At 33.8% G+C, this 20,120-nt stretch overlaps 1 protein-coding gene across 1 annotated transcript; it reads right to left on the bottom strand.

The window, feature by feature from the left end:
• Window positions 1-4,697: 4,697 nt before the first annotated feature.
• LOC135122830 (peroxisomal ATPase PEX1) lies at window positions 4,698-20,016 on the bottom strand. The gene is made up of 14 exons (XM_064047277.1): window positions 19,741-20,016; window positions 19,470-19,691; window positions 19,306-19,420; window positions 18,348-19,253; window positions 18,036-18,300; window positions 17,825-17,987; window positions 17,625-17,775; window positions 17,155-17,336; window positions 16,902-17,101; window positions 16,785-16,844; window positions 11,301-11,487; window positions 11,080-11,247; window positions 4,869-4,978; window positions 4,698-4,818 (listed from the first exon to the last, which is right to left on the bottom strand). Exons 1-14 carry the CDS (start codon window positions 19,828-19,830, stop codon window positions 4,752-4,754), a joined length of 2,886 nt encoding a protein of 961 aa, XP_063903347.1. The 5' UTR covers window positions 19,831-20,016; the 3' UTR covers window positions 4,698-4,751.
• Between the last annotated feature and the right edge of the window lie 104 nt (window positions 20,017-20,120).

The raw sequence follows: 20,120 nt of genomic DNA, 5'->3' as shown, positions 1-20,120 counted from the left end.
TTCGTGATAACCGACAGTTGGAACTACCCAGAAGGTTTCACATTCTTAAAAAATACACTTTGCACCCCCGAGAAAATTTTACATTTTTAAAAAAGATAGTTGGGATCCCCGAGAAGGTTTCGCATTAAAAGAAAAGACATTTGGGGCCTCCGAGAAAGTTCTACAATTTTAAAAAATACAGATGGTCGCCCAAGAAGGTTTCACATTAAAATAAAAGACATTTGAAGTCCCCGAGAAGGTTTTACATTTTTACAAAAGACAGCTGGGACCCCCTAGAAGGTTATACATTTTTAAAAAAGACAGTTGGATTCCCAAGAAGGTTTCACATTAAAAGAAAAGTCATTTGGAGCCCCCGAGAAGGTTTTGCATTTTTAAAAAAGGTAGATGAGACCTCCGAGAAGGTTTCACATTTGAAAAAAAAGACATTTGACGCTCCCGAGGTTTTACATTTTTAAAAAAGACAATTGGAACCCCCGAAAAGGTTCCACATTCTTAAAAAAATACATTTGGAGCCCCCGAGAAGGTTTTACATTTTTAAAAAAGATTGGTTGGAATCCCCGAGAAGGTTTGGCATTAAAAGAAAAGACATTTGGGGCTTCCGAGAAAGTTTTACAATTTTAAAAAAGACAGTTGGACGCCCAAGAAAGTTTCACAATAAAATAAAAGACATTTGAACTTCCCGAGAAGATTTTACATTTTTACAAAAGACAGTTGGATCCCCAAGAAGGTTTGACATTTTTTAATTGTTTTTTTTGAAAAGTCATTTGGAGCCCCCGAGAAGGTTTTACATTTTTAAAAAAGGTAGATGGGAGCTCCGAGAAGATTTCACATTTGAAAAAAAAAGACATTTGACGCTCCCGAAGTTTTACATTTTCAAAAAAGACAATTGGAACCCGCGAGGAGGTTTCACATTCTTAAAAAAATACATTTGAAGCCCCCGAGGAGGTTCTACATTTTTAAAAAAGACAGTTGGGACCTCCGAGAAGGTTTCACGTTTAAAAAAAAGACATTTGGCGACCCCGAGAAGGTTTTGCATTTTTAAAACAGTCATTTGGCACCACCGAGAAGATTTCATATTAATAAAAAAGACATTTGGCGCCCCCGAGATTTTACATTAAAAAAAAACCAGTTGGGACCCCCGAAATGGTTTTACATTCTTAAACAAACACATTTGAGGCACCCAAAAAGCTTTTGCATTTTTAAAAAAGACAGTTTGACGCCCAAGAAAGTTTCACATTAAAATAAAAGACATTTGAAGTCCCCGAGAAGGTTTTACATGTTTACAAAAGACAGTTGGGACCCCTAGAAGGTTATACATTTTTAAAAAAGACAGTTGGATCCCCAAGAAGGTTTCACATTAAAAGAAAAGTTATTTGGAGCCCCCCGAGAAGGTTTTGCATTTTTAAAAGAGGTAGATGGGACCTCCGAAAAGGTTTCACATTTGAAAAAAAGACATTTGACGCTCCCGAGGTTTTACATTTTTAAAAAAGACAATTGGAACCCCCGAAAAGGTTTCACATTCTTAAAAAAATACATTTGGAGTCCCCGAGAAGGTTTTACATTTTTAAAAAAGGTAGATGGGACCTCCGAGAAGATTTCACATTTGAAAAAAAAAGACATTTGACGCTCCCGAAGTTTTACATTTTTAAAAAAGACAATTGAAACCCCCGAGAAGGTTTCACATTCTTAAAAAAATACATTTGAAGCCCCCGAGGAGGTTAAACATGTTTAAAAAAGACAGTTGGGACCTCCGAGAAGGTTTCACGTTTAAAAAAAAAAGACATTTGGCGCCCCCGAGGTTTTGCATTTTTAAAAAAATCAGTTGGCACCACCGAGAAGATTTCACATTAATAAAAAAGACATTTGGTGCCCCCGAGGTTTTACAATAAAAAAAAATCAGTTGGGACCCCCGAAATGATTTTACATTCTTAAACAAACACATTTGAGGCACCCGAAAAGGTTTTGCATTTTTAAAAAAGACAGTTGGGACCCCCGAAAAGGTTTCACATTCTTAAAAAAATAGATTTTGGGCCTCCGAGAAGAAAAGACAGTTGGAGTCCCCGAGAAGGTTTCACATTAGAAGAAAAAACATTTAGAACCTCCGATAAAGTTTTATATTTTTAAAAAAGAAGTGGGGACCTCCGAGAAGGTTTCAGATTCTTAAAAAAGACATTTGGGGCCCCCAAGAAGGTTTTACATTTTTAAAAAAGACAATTGGAACCCCTGAGAAGGTTTCACATTCGTAAAAAAATACATTTGGGGCCCCCGACAAGTTAGACAAAAACTCAAAGCGGATTCGCACACCACACTTATAGAACTATATTGTTGTATTACAGTTAAATCAAATAAACATAAAGTTCTTTGAAATGACGTCATCAAATTGTTGGTGGAGATGATTAGTAAAATTTTCGTTAGCATTTAACCATCTACTAATATATTCATACATACAAAATGTGAGAACAATCGGTACAGCAGTTTCGGATATTAAATGTCTAATAAAAACGGATAGATACCAGACAGACAGACAGACAGACAGAAACGGGAGACTACTTTTTTGTACTCTAGGGGTCATGAAACGTCGAGAAAATATAAAAGTGGCCATTCGTCCGATGGACTCGATTACTATACTAGTATACTTCCTTAGCTTACAACAATAATCATTAAAAAATATATAGATATTCTTATTGGGTGATACCTTTTTTTAACCTCCTATCATGAAAAACATAAAGTACGTTTTCTTTTTGTTTTTAATTAAAAGCCCACCATCTATTTCTGTATGTTGGTGACATAAAATTTCCCCTATACATTTGGTAATTTTTGTATAGTGGTAGTGTCAGAATTAGACTGTTAATGACACACCTCTGTCAAGTCAAAACAGAATTTTATGTAACCGCCATCATGATTTAAAATTTAAACATGCCACGCAAAATAAAAATGGGTTAATGAAAATTTTCCAACTAGAGATTTTAAAGTAAGAAAGCCAGAAGTTACCACGTTTACAGATCTCACAAAACAGGTAATTTAACCTTAATTCGTTTTCGTTTTCCACCAAAAAAATCCTAACTATGTTGCCGCTTATGATATTGAGAGAAATTGCAACGGTGGTGACTTAAAAAAAACGTACCTACTTTATTTTCATTATTGAAAAAAAAAACTCAAAACTGCTCTACATTGCGCCATACACAACAATCTAAATCCTAAAGCAATGCTAACAATTACGAAAATAAAATCACTACTCGGAAAATATGCATACAAAATAACGTAAATAATGCCGGTAAAAATTATAACATAAAAAAACAATGAAATTTAAAAGTTTTCCGGTAAATTAATTAAAATCACTACTCGAAATACCTACCGTTCATCATTAGACAAAGCTAAAATTTCGAGTTTGAAACTCATGACATTGTTGAAATAAAACTTTTGAATAACACATTTTTCAAATGTTACCTATTCCATTACACACTAATGATATAATCTGCGTTATATTTTTCAAAATATTTCAAAAATAATGGATATTAATAATACAGTTACAAATAAATATACGTTCACTTTCAATTCTAGGAATAATTTTTAGTTTTTTCAGAAATGTAAAACCGTTACGGAATACTGGAATATTTGTTTTTTGTTCCAGTAATTCTTCAGATTACGATACAAGATAAATAAAAATATAGAATGTACACATTAAATATTTGCTACATTTTTGTTACAAAAACACACTTAAGACGTATTTGTGGTGATATTTTCAGTTATACTTCATTTGAAAACTTAACTTTGAAAAAATTTAAAGTATTTTTTTCCACAGCAATAACTCGCGAGTTCACCAACATCTTTGGTATACGTAGTTCACACACATTGTCTAGTATTGTTATGAGTGTTGCCTATACACGAGACGTATACATGGCGATGTATATTTTCTAAAGTGGTTTCATTAATTACCTAATTATGTCCATAAGCTTTAACAGTCTGATTATAACCATTATCTCTAGAGAGCGGCAAAAACCAACTCCCACTGGTATTCACAGACTCGCGGCGGAAAATCATCCAACGTTTTCAAGAACACCAAAAGCTGAACATATAAATTGACAATACATAGAAAGAAATAAAAAAAAAACACGTGGTTACGTGGCAAGAAGTGGTTTGTAATGGACACAAAATTAATATTTGTATGAATTTGTTAATTGGAAAACCCGAAATTTCAATTCTGGCATATAGCGTTTTTTGAGTAGTGGTTTGACTTGTCCTTGATTGATGTTGTGGAATTTACAAATCATTTTAAAAAAGTTGTTGCTTTGTTTCATTAATAGAGCTATAATTACTGTTTTAAAATTAAAAATTTGAGTGCAATATTAGTACAAAAATATACGCAAAATGAATGCGAATATAAAAAAAAAACAGAACAATTCATAGGATCATTAATTTTGAAAAAAAAAAGGTGGGGCATTAAATTTTGAATTTTATTTTCGAAAACGTGAATCTCTGAGCTCTTGATTTCTTTGAACGCTGCATATTTTTATCAAATCGGCAAAAACGCAACAAAAAAATAAAAACGGTATTAAATCGATGTCAAGCCCAACTACCAGGAAGTTTCAGTTGAACACCCGTTGTAATCAAGTCAAAGAAGCAATTATGGATTTGTACAATCTATCTTACCTTACCTTTGTGATACTATATTCAACACTGCCATATACAAAACGAAACAAAAGAAACACGTTTATTAACAACAAAAAACATTAAACAAATCTGGAAAGTATTTACGCTAAAGTAGCTCGGCTCCCGGGAGTAAAATCCTTGCTTCCGCCGCCTTCGAAATTGCGGTAACTACAAACCACAAACTACAATCAGTTCAAGAACAATAATCATTGCCTTACATTTGTTCATATTTCATTCGCTCTGCCCTCGTTAAGGAAGGCCTGGTGTTTTTCAAAGCTTCCATCAACTGTACCTGATGAATCTCCGTCTGAAATTCTTGCGTGTTCGCCTACAAAAGTGAAACAAATCCAACATAAATTACTTCTTCACAACGTGCTCCACAAACAGTACAAAACAGAAAATCATTAATTAGACTCATTGAAAATAATTCAAAGCAACAAATTCGATATGCCTCGAACAAAGTACCAACGAGGCTAAGTGAAGGTAAAATTAACAATCAAAGCCCATTCAATGCAAACACAAATTAAATTAAGCGAAATATAAGCATGTATTTAACACGCGTTAATTGCGATCCCATATTGAAATTAAAACAGCCGTGACAAACGAACTCAAATCAAATATTGTAATTATGGAGGGTGCGGAAGGCGTTCGTGGGATTCCCCTTTAAATGGTAGACCTGTCAAAATGCGAGGTGAAGAAACAATCACAAAGAACCACATCTATTAGAGGAATTAACTCAGTCGTTAGCTCTTTCAAGCAATTTGTGACCAAAACTGAAAGCCGTCAATGTAGTTGTTCGTCGAACAAGTATTATTACCGAGAGGAAAATTCAGACACATATTTTTTATTATAATAGCAGAAATACGTAAGATACCAATAAAAAAATAAAAAAATCAAAATTTGCTGTTTTTATTGTTCTTCAAAAAGGTGGTTTACACGTACATCTAAATCTGGCGTCGACGAAAGTCGAGCCTAAGCAATTCAACACATTTACATGATTTTAGTCAAAGTTAGTCAAAGGTCACGACAACGTTTTAGTTACGGCAAACAAACAACTTAGTGCTAGACGCAATTATTGTAACATACCCTTGTATTTTCATGTGCCACTTGACGTCACAATTTAAATGATCACCCGATGTCAAAGGCTCTAACGACACAGTATTTTTATACAAATTCTTTATGGAAATTGAAACGTCTAAGTTATCGGAAATTTCATTCACTAACTATAAAGCATTTTGCGATTGTCTCTTGTTACGAATGTTGGAAAATTTTTAACTTGCCTGGATTTATACAAGTGTTCCGAAAATGACGCGTAAAGTCGATGGTACGTTGATAAGAAGGCTCATAGAAAAAAATGGTTAAAAAACCTTCAGCCAAATTTATTAAACCTCAAAATTGCAGAATTTCATTCATAGTCTAAAATTCCAATCTAAATTGTCAAAAATGACATCTGTCAAGAATAAATAGTGACGTTGTGGATCGCAGTCCATCAAGTTATTATTAAATTATTAATCACTATTTATGTAACTGTCTATCAGACATACGATTCATTAAAAGAAACTAGAATTACGAAGCTAAGTCTTGAATTTTGAAGTTTAACCATTTTTTTCGAGTTCTTCAGAACCTTCTTAATAACGTATCACCGAGCTTATGCGTTCTTTTTGAAACCATATATATACAGGATGACTGAAAAAACTTTTGCGTTGTATGTTGCTGATTTTTTATCCATTTGAATAAACAATACACCAAATAGAATCATTATGAAAAGACTCTAATATGAGTCTATTTGATATTTTTTGCCGCCTGTTTCCCACAAATGAGATACATTTTTTTAAATGGCATTGTATATATTTGTATTCAATTTTACAGCATTTTTTTCTGAATATGAAAAATATAACAACTATAATCATACATTAAAAAACGATCGAGAATAAATAATTAAATTAAATCAAGTTGCCAAATATGACCGATGGGTATTTCTAGAAAGTGTCAACAATGTCTACGACAGCAGGAAGACAATTTTGAACAATTTCGACAAATGTTTCCTTCTTTTCTTACTTGTTTTTCTTTTATGAGTAAATAAAATTTCGTATTTTAAAAACAAATATTTACAAAAATAAACAAAAAATATTCCGGGTGTCTGGAAAATGGCGGATTAACTCTTCAGTACGTTATGTACGGGGGTTTCAAATATACATAAATAAAAAAACATTCAATAAGACATTTATACATTATAAAAAAAACAAAACCAACAAAACAAAAATCCATTAAAGCATAACCACCTAAACACTAGAGAAGATGTTCAAAATTCCTGCCTTGTGCCTTGTAAGCTCGTAATCTTTCCAAATTTTGATCATTTTTTGTAAACTTAGTCATCAGTAGTTGCTAAGATAAAGGTGATTTTGGCAATGACACACCCTGTAGGAAATGAAAGGAGGGTGGGCGGAGATAATACCTGCTAAAATAAGACCGATTTTGGCAAATGACACGCGCTCTAAGAAAAGAGAAGCCGGTTGGTTGAAGCTAGTACCTGTTAAGACTGATTTTGGCAAATGACATATCCTCTAAGAAATTTAATTAAATTATTATAAGAAAACATACTAGAGGCTCCAAAGCCCTTTCAAATTCTTTCCAAACCTAGAACCTCAAGATTGTTTTAAATTAAAAAAAAAAAAACAAAAACGTTTTCCCAAAATTAACTCAAAAACAGGTCAGGTCAGAATTTTCCAAAGACAGAACACAAAAGTCCCCCAAAATTGGTTTAAAATCTCCATGGGCTCCCAAACTAATACACCATGGGTACCCAAGAGTCTTCCGAATCTAAAAAAAAACTGCGGCACTCAAGACTTTTTGAAATTCATAAAAAATAAAACACTAAAAGCTCAAAAAATTTTTTCAAGTTCATCCCGCAACAAAACATCAGAGTCCTTTAAATTTATACGAAAATAAAACACCAGGGGACTTAAAATTAACTACGAACATTTTAAACGTAGAGTTTTGAAAACTTCGACAATTTTCGATACGTCAAACAATTTTTTAAAATCATAAAAAACTCCACCAAAATGTGAGAAGAAACTTTTTTAATACAAATTTTTACCAAACTCACCAGTATGCCACCCGGTAGGGTGCAATAAAAAAAACAATGCTGACTACTGTCAAAAACTAAACGTCATTTTTTTAGTAGATCACAACGAAGTATGTTTAAAACGATTTCAATTGATCTATCATTCGTTCGAATATGGCAAAAAATCAGCAACATATAGCGTCAAAGTTTTTTTATCAGTCACCCTGTATAATCACAAATTTTTTATCAACAAACGAAAGTGAGAAAAATTTTCTCTTTCAATCCAAATACTGAATTAGCATCTATTCACTTCTGGTTTCTCGGATAAACTTAACAAATAATAGTTAAAATTAAGCGTCCATAAAAAAAAACATGAATTTGTTTGAGACTAATCGAAAGTTATATTTCCTTTCTTTAACCCAACGATTTGGAATTTTTATCCCAAAACATATTGTCGGTTATTGCGACAACATTGTTATTAGTATCTTATAACATTTTTCGACAATATTTGTGAAAATTAAACATAAATCAAAAAGACTGAACATTAAGTTCCCACGATTACAACATATAGGACTGCACACAGCTGTGCATTACAAATTAGTGCGTATGCTCAAGACGTTTTCTAACTGTTCCGCTTATTACCTTAGAAAATTTAGTGCTTGTAGACCTTAAGTACGAATACACGCCTTATTTGTTAAATATAATTCAATTCTCACCATTTCTACGTGGTGACAGCTGTCAAATTTATAGCTATAATTACTGATTACAATTGATTAGAAACGAAATTTTAGGATATGTAAAAAATGATTGCTTAATACTTTATTATTTGTATCAGTAACGGTCAAATCGCACGTACAAACGACTGCACATCATAATCGAAATTAAGAAAAAATGGCTTAAACCTCGTCAACTATTGATGCTTATCATACAACAATTCTCACTTATGCCAATTACTTGTATAATAATAATTAGACAAACTGGAACACGAATCACATACAATCATTGTATGTACATTTGAACACATTGCTACAAATGGCATAACTTACATAAAACCTGGTCAAATAGCTCACAACCCAGACCATCGAAGAAAAATGAACAAAAATAAACTTACATTTATTAAAGATTCACCAACAATAAACTTACCAAAAAAATAAACGTGACAACTTTAAAGATGAATATTAGGTTAATTTGGCGACAAAAACGTTACAGTTTAATATTTTTGACAGGTAAAAACAAAAAACGGTCGCTGTTTTGCACCATTATACATATTAAATGTACATATCTCTTGATACGCATGCGTTACTTTAGAATTAAGTACCATTTCATTCTAGGGAATTTTACACCACCAACGTAAAAATGTTAACAACATAGACATCGTCTTTTAAACAATACGTTGCAAACTGACTTATTAAAGTTAAGTTTGCTTTTTAAAAATCTGAAATATTTTTTGGGGTTGCCTACATACAATTTCAAGACGCAACATAATACAAAACTTCGACTTTTCCAGTAAGCATACCGCCAGGTATTTAATCACTTTAGTTTTGATCACATTCCAGTAACAAACTTATTCCAAAGTGTTACAGAACAGTCGGATCTCGATAACTCGAACCCCGGGAACTCAAATTCCTTGATACAAATTGATGTCTCAAATTAATTTCATGATGTCACACTTCAATAGGTAGTTTTATGGACGCAGTACATACTATTATGTCTGGGTGTGGGTTCTAATAGACATCGCTTACTTTTCTATTCACATTTATTACTCATGATTCTACACATCGATCCACCATTACAATCTGACTATCTCTCTATCGATTCCGTCCTACGCATGCGCACCTCATCTAGACTTCAACCAAACCGGTTAAGGCCCTTTCATACGTACACAACACATACTATTAAAATTAATGGCTCACAATGCCCTGGAAACGTTAAGATATTCCATAAGAGATTTCTTATGGAATATCTTATGGAATAGATTTTAGTACAAACGAGGGAAAACAAACTATACTAGAATCGCCAAACAGATGAAATAATAATAAAGGCTAGTGATCAACGCGTTAATAACAAATCTAGTATTTCCATTGGTTAGACAAAGTGACTTGAAGCCTGATTATATTCAACAGGACTTTAGCATGGACTGTTCATGCATCTTCCACGTGATCACTGCGTCTGCTGAACGATTTAGTATAATAACTAAAATTGTATATGCATGTTTATATGTATTTCGAAAATGTACTTTATTAATAAACATTAATTTTGTTATATAATCGATTTTGTTTGTGGTTCTTGAAGTTCGACTGTAATTATTAGTTTCTTGAAGTCCTAACAGGTGTACAATAAAAAATATACTTGTAGTAGGCGTTGGATTTATGATTCGGAGACTAAGTAGGCAACCGAATATACTTTACAACATGGATTGTTTCATCATTAATATCTTAAGTGCAGTCGGGTTGATACATAATTTTCATTTGACTTTCAATAACCAGTTTTTAACGTGAAATATTTTGTAAAGATTAGGGTGCTGAATGATGTCTACTTTCAATATTTATTAGTTTCAAAACACTCTACAAATTCAAAATACCATATTACAAGATAAAAAAGTCATAAAGACGCGATTACATAAGCTTTATTACGTAAGTTAATAATAGCTAATAACATCACACCATTAAAAACATACCTTCTTTTTAAAAAAAATGTTAAAAACTCATCTTCAGTTATTTTTTAATTAACTCTTTTTACGATTCACCTAGTACAAGAATTGAGTCAGGCGAAGTTTATTCATCTTAAAATAGGACATTTAGTTGTGCATGCATTTACGTAAACTCCCCAAAATCCAGCTAAAATAGTCATTTAGGAAGACTGCAAAACGCACCCGCGGGATTCTCCCTTTAAAATGCGTATACTTGTCAGAATTCGTCGCTCTTAAAACAACGAGAGGGGGCGACATCTATTAGAGCAATAATTGCTTGAGTCATTAGCCGTCTCCATTAACGGAATTTAGTTTTGAGCCGCGAAATAGAAATACCCATTTTCTTTTGATTTTGCCGATATCGCTTTTATTGCTGCGAAGTTGTAGCGATACCTATTGTCGTTGATCGATTGATGACACGGTTTTTATGCGATACCTCTTCAGTACGAATCGACGGAAGTGACGTCAATAAGGAAACGACTGCGCCGGCAGGCTCAATACTTACTTCTCATTATAAAGCAATCAAGATACTACCTAGCGCTGTATAATCCGAATGATATTGTTATCGTGTAATGTGCCTAGAGTAGTTAGCGGCAAACCAAGACGCCTATCTCACTAACTTGTCCAATAAAGCCTAAGAAAACGGCTTAACGCGAAATTGCTTCACTTTACTCACCTCGTCTTCTAGGAGACCTTTAACAGATTCCAGCTGGGCACTGTAAAGTACGGCTTGGAGGTCCGCACCGGAAAAACCTTCGGTCGCTTGAGCCAGCAGGACTAGATTTGCGTCATCGGAAAACTTTAAGGGTTTGGATAGGGCTTCTAGGATTTCTAGTCGCGAGATCTACAATCAACACTAATACGGTATACTGAAAAACACAAGAATGAAATATGTACCTCGTCAGGTAATGAACATCTAATGTGAATGTCCAAACGACCTGGCCGCAAAAGAGCGGGATCGAGGAGGTCGGGACGAGAAGTTGCGGCTAGAACAAATACACCGGAAAGGGATTCGATGCCGTCTAGCTGAGTTAAGAGTTGATTCACAACGCGGTCAGTAACTCCGGTATTGTCATGACCCCTCCTGTTACACAATATCATGAAAGGTTTAGAATTTCCACGTTTTTTATTATAAAGCATTATTTTTCTAACTTATACATGTACAAGGGAAGGGTGTTCCTGTTGCTCCAACCGTAACCTACTTAATATTCGATCCACTTTTTTCGAACACCACAAAATTTAGTTGTATTCATGTCGTTTAAAAAACACACTATTCTTCGTTTCTACTAAATGATCAATTAACAACTGGGTTAAATTTGTTGAATTATCATTTATAAAAGAATTGTAGACCTATTACATAAGTGGACATGCACCAAAAGATAACTGAAATATAAACCTGCCAAATGTAAAGGACGGTTTATCATTTGATGAATGGAAGAAAATATGCCTTATTTAAATGCGATACAAAAAATAAAGTTCCTTCATATTTCCTGAAGGAGTTTGATGCAATCCTTTAAATCTAGAAAAGGTCAATTACATTGTGACCGTATATTTTAAACACTCACTTGGTGTACTCAAAATAAACCAAACTACTTACTAATTACTTTCTAATGTTTGGCTTAATGGAGAAAGCCGCCTATACGATATAGATTAGGAAGTAATTAAAAAGTTCCTTAGTTTAATCCTTGACGCTGCCGTTTTGGCCAGACACATCGGGTGTTCAATTGAAAAAGTCATCAAGCTGGTCAAATATGGCTACAATAAGCCTAAAATTTAATCAATGACATCTAAGAACACGGAAATGTCAATTATGCACAACAGTATAGATTATAAAACACGTGCATTTTTCGTTGCGTTTATCAAAAAAATAACGCCAACTTGATGACTTTTTCAATTGAACACCCGTTATATGATATACCCAATTACTAAAAAAGGTAATAAATTTACAGTGCAATGCATCACAAAAATTTGTTTGCAATAAATAAAAAAAAAGTTTACAAACATTTAAAATATTTCTAAAAAGTAGAATCGCCAACTTTTCATAAATTAATCTGGTCTGCAATTGATATTTTCCAAAATAATTTTTAGTTAATTGTTCACTAGATTGGAGATAACATCATTCCTTTCTTGGTAGGGATGAGCAGACAAATTTTGATTAGGGTTTTACCATCTACACGCCATTCCTATCATGCATCGGTCTGGTAGTTTCAGAATTAGCTGTCTAATAAAAATCCGGACAGACGGCAAACAGACGGAAACGGGTAACCTATTTTTTCGTACTCTAAGGCCATGACACGTCGAGAAAACATGAAAGTAGTCAGTCGCGCGATGGACTCGATTACAATGCTTCCTTAGCTTACGCTCGGGACGTGAAAAAAAATCAAAAGTCAAAGTTGACGGATCTTTGAATAAGATCAACTAAAATTATTTTCAAATATACAGAGTGTTCTATTTTTTGAGGAGCAGCATACACCTTGACCTTGGTATTTTTAAATGTAACACGTTATATACACTGCGTTTCATATAAAATGCACCACCTAGAAGGAGTAGGCGTAGAATGTAGAAATTTGGTGGAGAAGACTGTTGCATATAGACAAACAATTGATTAAAATTTGAAAGAAAAACTACTACTTGTTTAGATAATATACCGAGTGTTATTCGATTTTTATTAATTTTTTGATTATGTTTTAAAGATACTTGAGTAAGATTCTTTTGCAATTTTACTTGACATTTGTCATTATTGTGCTTGCAAAAATGCTACGAGTTCGCACACGAGGTAATTTTCAACAGATAACACCTATTGAAAGAGGGCGAATTATTGGGATGCATGAGGCTAGTTTACCATTTCGGGAAATCACCAGAAGACTCGGCCCAACGGATTCTACGATATTAAGAACAAGTCGAGAATGGAACAACGAAGAGCTACAAATGCGTCGCAGGGGTACCGACCGTTTCAGAGTCACCCAAGAACGCGAAGATCATTTGCTAAGAAGAAGTGTTATTCAGTACCCTTGGTAACCATAACGATCAGTCGGGATGGACTGGATGACAGCAATTGGGCACAGAATCCGAGGAGTACCATCTACAGCCAAATTCGTTCCTTTGGCTTGAGATCTTATCGTCCAAACTGCAAACTTCCCTTACCACAAGAACACAAAACTACCAGGCTTCACTGGTACCAAGACAGGCAGCAATGGCTGTAATAGTGGAATGTCATAATGTTTAGGAACAAGTCTAGGTCTTGTTTGTGGCACTCTGATGGACGCATACGTGTTCGAAGGCCTTGAGGCCAAAGGTAAAATCTGGAATTTGTACAGAGATGTCATATCGCTCTAACACCTGGAGTAATGATATGGGATGGTATACACATCTGTTGAAGTACTCCCTTAGTGTTCATTCCAGGCACGCTAAATGCCCGGCATTACATCGTTAACGTGTTAAATCAATTTCTTTTTCCTTATCTCTCGAACCGTCGAAGAACATCTTTTGAACAAGATAATGCGTGGCCTCATGTGGCCATATTAACTTAAAGAGTGTTTGACGAAAATAACGTCAACTTCTTACCCTGGCCTGCCCTATCACCAGATTTATCAACAATCGAAAATGTTTAGGATTTAATGCATAGAAGGCTGCGCAATTTACCACATCCTCCAAAGACTTTGGAAGAATGTCTACAACAAATTCAAAATGCCTGGAATGAGATACCCCAGCAGGCAATAGATCATCTCATTTTAAGCATGCCTAGAAGAATACAGTCTTGTATTCGTGCACGTGGAATTTTAACACATTATTAACATTTCTTGTGTTAGACATTTTATTTTTTCTTTGAAATTTTAATCAAATGTTTGTCTACGTGCAATAGTCTTCTCCACCAAATTTCAACATTCTACGCCTACTCCTTCTAGGTGGTGCATTTTATTTGAAACGCAGTGTATTTTACATGACCTGATTAGCGTCTCTTTAAGGTTTTATTTTGCTTTTGAAATTTTACTTCAACGTTGCCATTTTATTTTTTTACAGTTCAAAATGGTAATATAGTTATTTGTGTATCTAGGCCATAAAAGAACTTTTTCGGCCCATCTGAAGTTTAAGTATCCGAAAAGGTTCTGTTTGGCCGAGGTACACACAACGTTTTTCAGGCGACCATATAGAAAAATGATTGGTTATAAAAGTGGTTTGAGGTTAGAAAATCTTTTTCGGTCTGCAGATTTGATAAAAACCAAAGTGCTACTTTGTTGTTCTATTAACAAAAAAACAATTATGCCGTCAATAAAGGTAGAGTTCAAATAACAGTGCTTTTGGCGTTTTTATTTAAAAAGATGTTGGTCAAAAACACAAGAACAAGGACGTAAACGTAAGTTTTCGACATCTGAGTACAAGGGAGTGAAAAGTCAGTCTAAAAAAGTGACAAGTGAGTCCAAAAAACGTAATTTGGACATTTCAATACAACAAAATGACACTTCGTTGGACATTATTGTGGACGAGATGATTGTAATGGTCTCTTAAAAAAGTATATTTTTAACATCTGTGTTGCAATATTTTATAAACAGATAAATAAAGGTGCGTTCCGTTTGGTTGTATAAATAAAATTGAGTCTTGGTATGCAAAGTGTTTATAAACAAAATAATTATTATACAGAGTCATCAAAATTGATTGAGAGAGTTGGTAAACCTGAACTTGAATAATTTGGTTTATTAAGTTGTATAAAAATATTAGCTGTCAGATTTGAAGTTTCAATTTTCAAATTTCAAAACTCAGTGGCGTCTTTTTTCGTTTTTTTTTTTTTTATATTAGTTGTCAGATTTGAAGTTACGGATTTTAGATCCATTCATTTCTGGAATTTGTTCTCAAGGATGCAAGTACCAATAAGGCATAGGGTGCGCATCGACCAAGACGATTCGTACCAACGTTAAAACTGTTCGCAACTTTCCAAGAAGGTAACTTTCGTATTCGCAACTGATTCAGGTGAGTTCAACAATCAAACCCCAGTTCTTTTGTCACGCCACTGAGTTCATTGCCATATAACCCTAAAAAAATCTGTCATAAGGTTGACAAACTTCACGACAAAAACAGGGAGTACCAACTCTCTCAATCAATTGAGATGACTCTGTATGTGGGTTTTTTTTTAGAGCATGTATTTTATGATTGAGCCTTACTGTATTTTTTATTCTTTATTTTTTAATAAAAATCTCCTATATCTAAAGCTGATAGTTTCCGCAATTTTTCACATTTTTAATAGACTCACCACAAACCGTAAAAAAACAGTCTGCATAGTTGAAACTAAAACTTTAGTTTATGCGTTCAAAAAGCCGTACAACTGTGGTCTTTTTTTAACTCTAATAATCAATATCGAGAAACGTGAACTCATTGACTCAGGATGTATATTAGGGCTTATTCTGTATCATGTTTGTTAAAAATAGTGTTCTGCCAAAAACCCTTTTTTTTCGTAACGGCTCCTAATTTTTAACAGACTTTTCATCAAAACTTTTTTTTAACATGACATCATCAACTTTGGTAAATATAGACATATTAAACTTCAGATTTAAAATTACCACGGTTCATCAGAACATTTAGATGAAACACTGTTGAAATATTGAAATATGTAATACAATAAATTCGTTAAGTTTGTACGCTTCTAAAACAATTAATACAATTCCTACACACTTTATAGGATATTTTTCAATACAAAATTTATCAACTTAGTGTAAGACGTCATTAAGTTTTTAGTGGGGATAAACATATTAATTTTAACAGTATACTGAGCCAATAAACAAAACAATAAGTTCATACCCATTTTTGAACACACGGTATAAACAATAATAAGAAACTAGACGCATATTACTAAATCACGAATTTTTATGATGACGTCAATAATTTTCCGAAGAGGATGAATAAATAAAATTTAGTTTAATTAACACATCCTTCCGACTGTATCCAAGTTTCATAGCGCTGTGTCTTTCTTAATATGCATCTAAGATCAGATTTAAAACATGTTTTCTAGTTAATTTCATTTGTTTAATCATTACACGTGTAATTTCAATATTTCTACAATTGTACTTAGCATATCAAAGCGTTCGTAAATGTTGATAGTTTATACTTCAATTACCCTGTATAATTATATTAATTCAGACAGAGGCGATCCATCGTTTTCTGTTAAGTTAGTGTTAAATATTTAAACTCGTTATGGATAAAACGATACCAGAGAAGTTATAAGGTCGAGATCTTCAACCACATTCTACTGAATTTCCCCGTTCAACGACTGTCTGTCACGTCCCTAAATCCCTATTAATATTCAATGTCCAGTCAATCGCTACTCAATATTCAAAATCCCACTCCCATGTATAGCCCATCCGCAGGTTCACACACATGACACACACTCACCTGGGAGCCAAGCTGTCGAACTCGTCGAAGAACAATATGCATGGCTTGGCGCTTTGTGCTCTACAAACAGGAAGAAATAAATCGCCAATTACAAGCTCGCCGCATCTCAGTTCTCACCTTTGGAATACATCACGAACGGCTTGCTCGCTGGCTCCGATATACTTGGATAAAAGTTCCGGTCCCTTTATGGAAATTAACCTAAGGCCGCAATGTTTGGCAGCTGCTCCTGCCAATAAAGTTTTACCTGTACCTGGAGGTCCATAAAGGAGCAAACCAGACGGTAAACGAAGGGGTGCTTTCGTGAACAAATCAGGGTACTAAAAGAATTGTCATTTTTATTTCGAAAGCAGCCGAAAAGTCGACAACGCACTTTCGCCGGCCACAACATAGTCTCGAGTAAAATTTTTTTGGCATCGGCTAGGCCACCGATATCGTCCAAAGTTTTCTCTCCTAGCGGGTGCAAGTTAACGCCTGCTAAGGACGTTTCAGTTACTGTTTTTAGCGCCGTTTCGATATGGTCTGCGGTTATTTTCAGCACAGTTTGATCAGGATCTAGAAATCGAGGTGTCTCAACGAGATTTCGTACACCATAATAAAACCCTTAATTTTTCTAGACTGACGAGTTCTACACAACTTTTTTTCTGCTGAAGTTGTGATTTATTGATAATTGACAGTAATCGGTTACTAAGCATGCAAGCAAAATTTTGTTACATCAACACAACAAATTTTTACATAAATTGTAACCTCAGTACAGAACGTGTTGTATATAACTCGTACAAAACTCGTCAGTTTGCTCAATATATAATTTATTAAATTGAAACACCCTGTATATCATATTACCCTCTTGATAAGATTCAAACAATGTTTTGTTAGCCAAGTCGACCATATCCTGCATCACGAAACTTTCTGTTTTCTCCACATACTTTCTCAAATCGACATTTTCAAGTTCATTATTTGTGAAAAAAAAATCAAATAACTTTAATCGATCATTCTAAAAACAAAATTTCAGTACTTACAAAACATGCAAATGATTCACTCACTCTTTGTAACTGATCAATATTGTAAACATTTTTAAATAAATGATTACCCCGTGTCGCATATATGTGTTTATTTAATTTGGAAGTGGACTCCGTAGTTGCCAAAATTCCGACAGCGTTATGTTCACAAAATTGGTTAAATAATCCTTCCAACATTTCACTTACCCTGGTAATATATTAGAGATATTAAGTTACACGAAAAAATGTATCTTACCTGTTAAAATACACGGCCTGTTGAGCAAGTCCATCACCTTCATTTACATTTTCACATAAAATGTGAATATCATCCAAAATTAGAACCGAGGGTTGATGATGAATTAAATCAAAAAATGTTGTTGAAAATAACTTATGCAAAGACTCGACAGTCTTTCCTTTAATAGCTTTGCAATTAATTTTTTTCGTGAAAATAAAATAAGGAAACGAATTTATAATGTTTGTTATAGTTTTTAACAGCGTCGTCTTGCCGGTACCTGACTTCCCTACAATTATAATTTTATCAAGAGTTCTTCGTTCTCTAATCAAGTACCTGTTATTAGGACGTTGTACATTTTACTGAAAACCTTTGTGTTGTAAGCAAACAAAAATAAACATTTATCAATTATATCTTGATAATTCGCCACAGCAGTCGTGTATTTGCTCATAGTAAATTCATTTTGTTCAAGAACCTCTCTTTCAGGTAAAATTTCGTTAACAACAACCAATTTACAATTCCTCACAAAATCTGGATTTACAACACAAAACCTGAACTTGCAGGGCTGACATCTTATAAAGCACCTTAACTTATTAGTAACGTCTATCACAACATCTGAATTCAACACAAATTCTTGTTCTCTACAACTATCAGCTAGATATTGCTGGAAAGTCTGAACAATATCAATAGAACAATTCTTCTTAGTATAAATTTCTAAATCTTTAACATCTGGCGTAGGCCCTTGGTAAGGTTCTAGCATTACTCTACATCCAATATCACAACTAAGATACTCTTGAAGAACATCGCTAACAAATATATTTTCTGAACAAATTTTATTTAACTTGAAATCTTGAAGAAAATCTTCAAAAATAATTAATCTTACATGAACTGACTTTTCACTTTCACTACTTAAAAGTTTCAACATGAAAATGTTTAGATTAGTAGTTGTGTCTCCTTCAATTTGTGGAATGACACTTCTTGATACAAAAACATTAAAGGGGAAGCACAGTTTCCCAATTTTTTGAGCTAAATCTTTAAAAGGCACTACTCTTAAAATCAAAGTTTCTGTCTTATTCATATATTCCGCCAAAAAATCAAATGGCGCTTTTTTAGTACAAGTATTTTGTGTCTGTTTATCTTCAACAGGTTCATTCTGAATAGGTTTGAACTCTTTCTCTGGCGGTTTAATCACCACTTCTGTTAAATTATCAATTTTACCCGGCGAAATCGGTTTTATACTACCTAAAACAAGCACTTGGAAGCTAAATCAACATACGATATTTTTATCACATACAAACAGATACTGTGACATGGATTGTTTTTCCAATCCATACTATAAACTTTTGACCTTCATTAAGAACACGTATCTGTTCGAGTAAAGTTGACTGAACATTTTCAGCTAATGACTCCTAAATGACACACAATTAACCCAACATAACTTACAAACAAATTAAATACCAAAACACTATAGTCATCATCATCAAGTGTAGTAACTGTCACACTCTGAATCGTTGGAGCCTGCACGATTTCTCTAACAGCAACTAATGAATTTTCGTCAACACCCAACGTTTTCGCAAACAACGAATTTATACCAATACTTTGATCGTCAAACGGTGCCGACGAGGGGGCGACCGAAACATGTGCCGTAGCGTTATCATTATAATGCAATTCGAGAACATTCTTTAAACAAAAACAAGTCATTCAAGAGCAACAATAAATCAATACTCACATTTTGCAAGTGCTTAAAATTGTTAACTGAGAGTGTACAAAAACAATTTTTTGAGGTTAGGTATCTGACAGTCAGTAAACCATCGAACATTTTGATACTTCCACGTATGACAGCGAATACAGAACATGCAAAAACTTAGCCAGTACTGAAGGTGGTCATGTGGTGGGTCGGTTTTCTTATTTTCATTTAACACTGAGAAAATAAACTCAAATCCAAAATCCAAAGTACGAAACGGTGACGATTGACAAGTGGTTGAAATACTTCCACAGATTGTGTTTTTACCGGCTGAAATATGTACCATTTGGAAACCAGTAGATGTCGCCTTCGCGATTATATTTCCAGATTTTTGTTTTGTTGCTGTAAATTAATAATTTGTCGAC

Source organism: Zophobas morio, unplaced genomic scaffold (genome assembly GCF_036711695.1).
Source record: "Zophobas morio isolate AGI-343-1 ecotype UQ-CSIRO unplaced genomic scaffold, CSIRO_AGI_Zmor_V1 ptg000005l, whole genome shotgun sequence".
Lineage (NCBI taxonomy): Eukaryota > Metazoa > Arthropoda > Insecta > Coleoptera > Tenebrionidae > Zophobas > Zophobas morio.
Note: the sequence above shows the minus strand (reverse complement) of the source record. Positions and strands in the feature narration are given on the sequence as shown.

What these genes read in the sequence shown, in the direction of transcription:
- LOC135122830 (XM_064047277.1), bottom strand. Translation starts at nt 19,830, where the DNA reads ATGTTCGATGGTTTACTGACTGTCAGATACCTAACCTCAAAAAATTGT. An exon ending in CAGGCCGTGTATTTTAACAG is followed by an intron (nt 17,988 to 18,035) that starts GTAAGATACATT and finishes ATATATTACCAG; the next exon opens with GGTAAGTGAAATGTTGGAAG. An exon ending in AAGGTCTCCTAGAAGACGAG is followed by an intron (nt 4,979 to 11,079) that starts GTGAGTAAAGTG and finishes TCACTTTTGTAG; the next exon opens with GCGAACACGCAAGAATTTCA.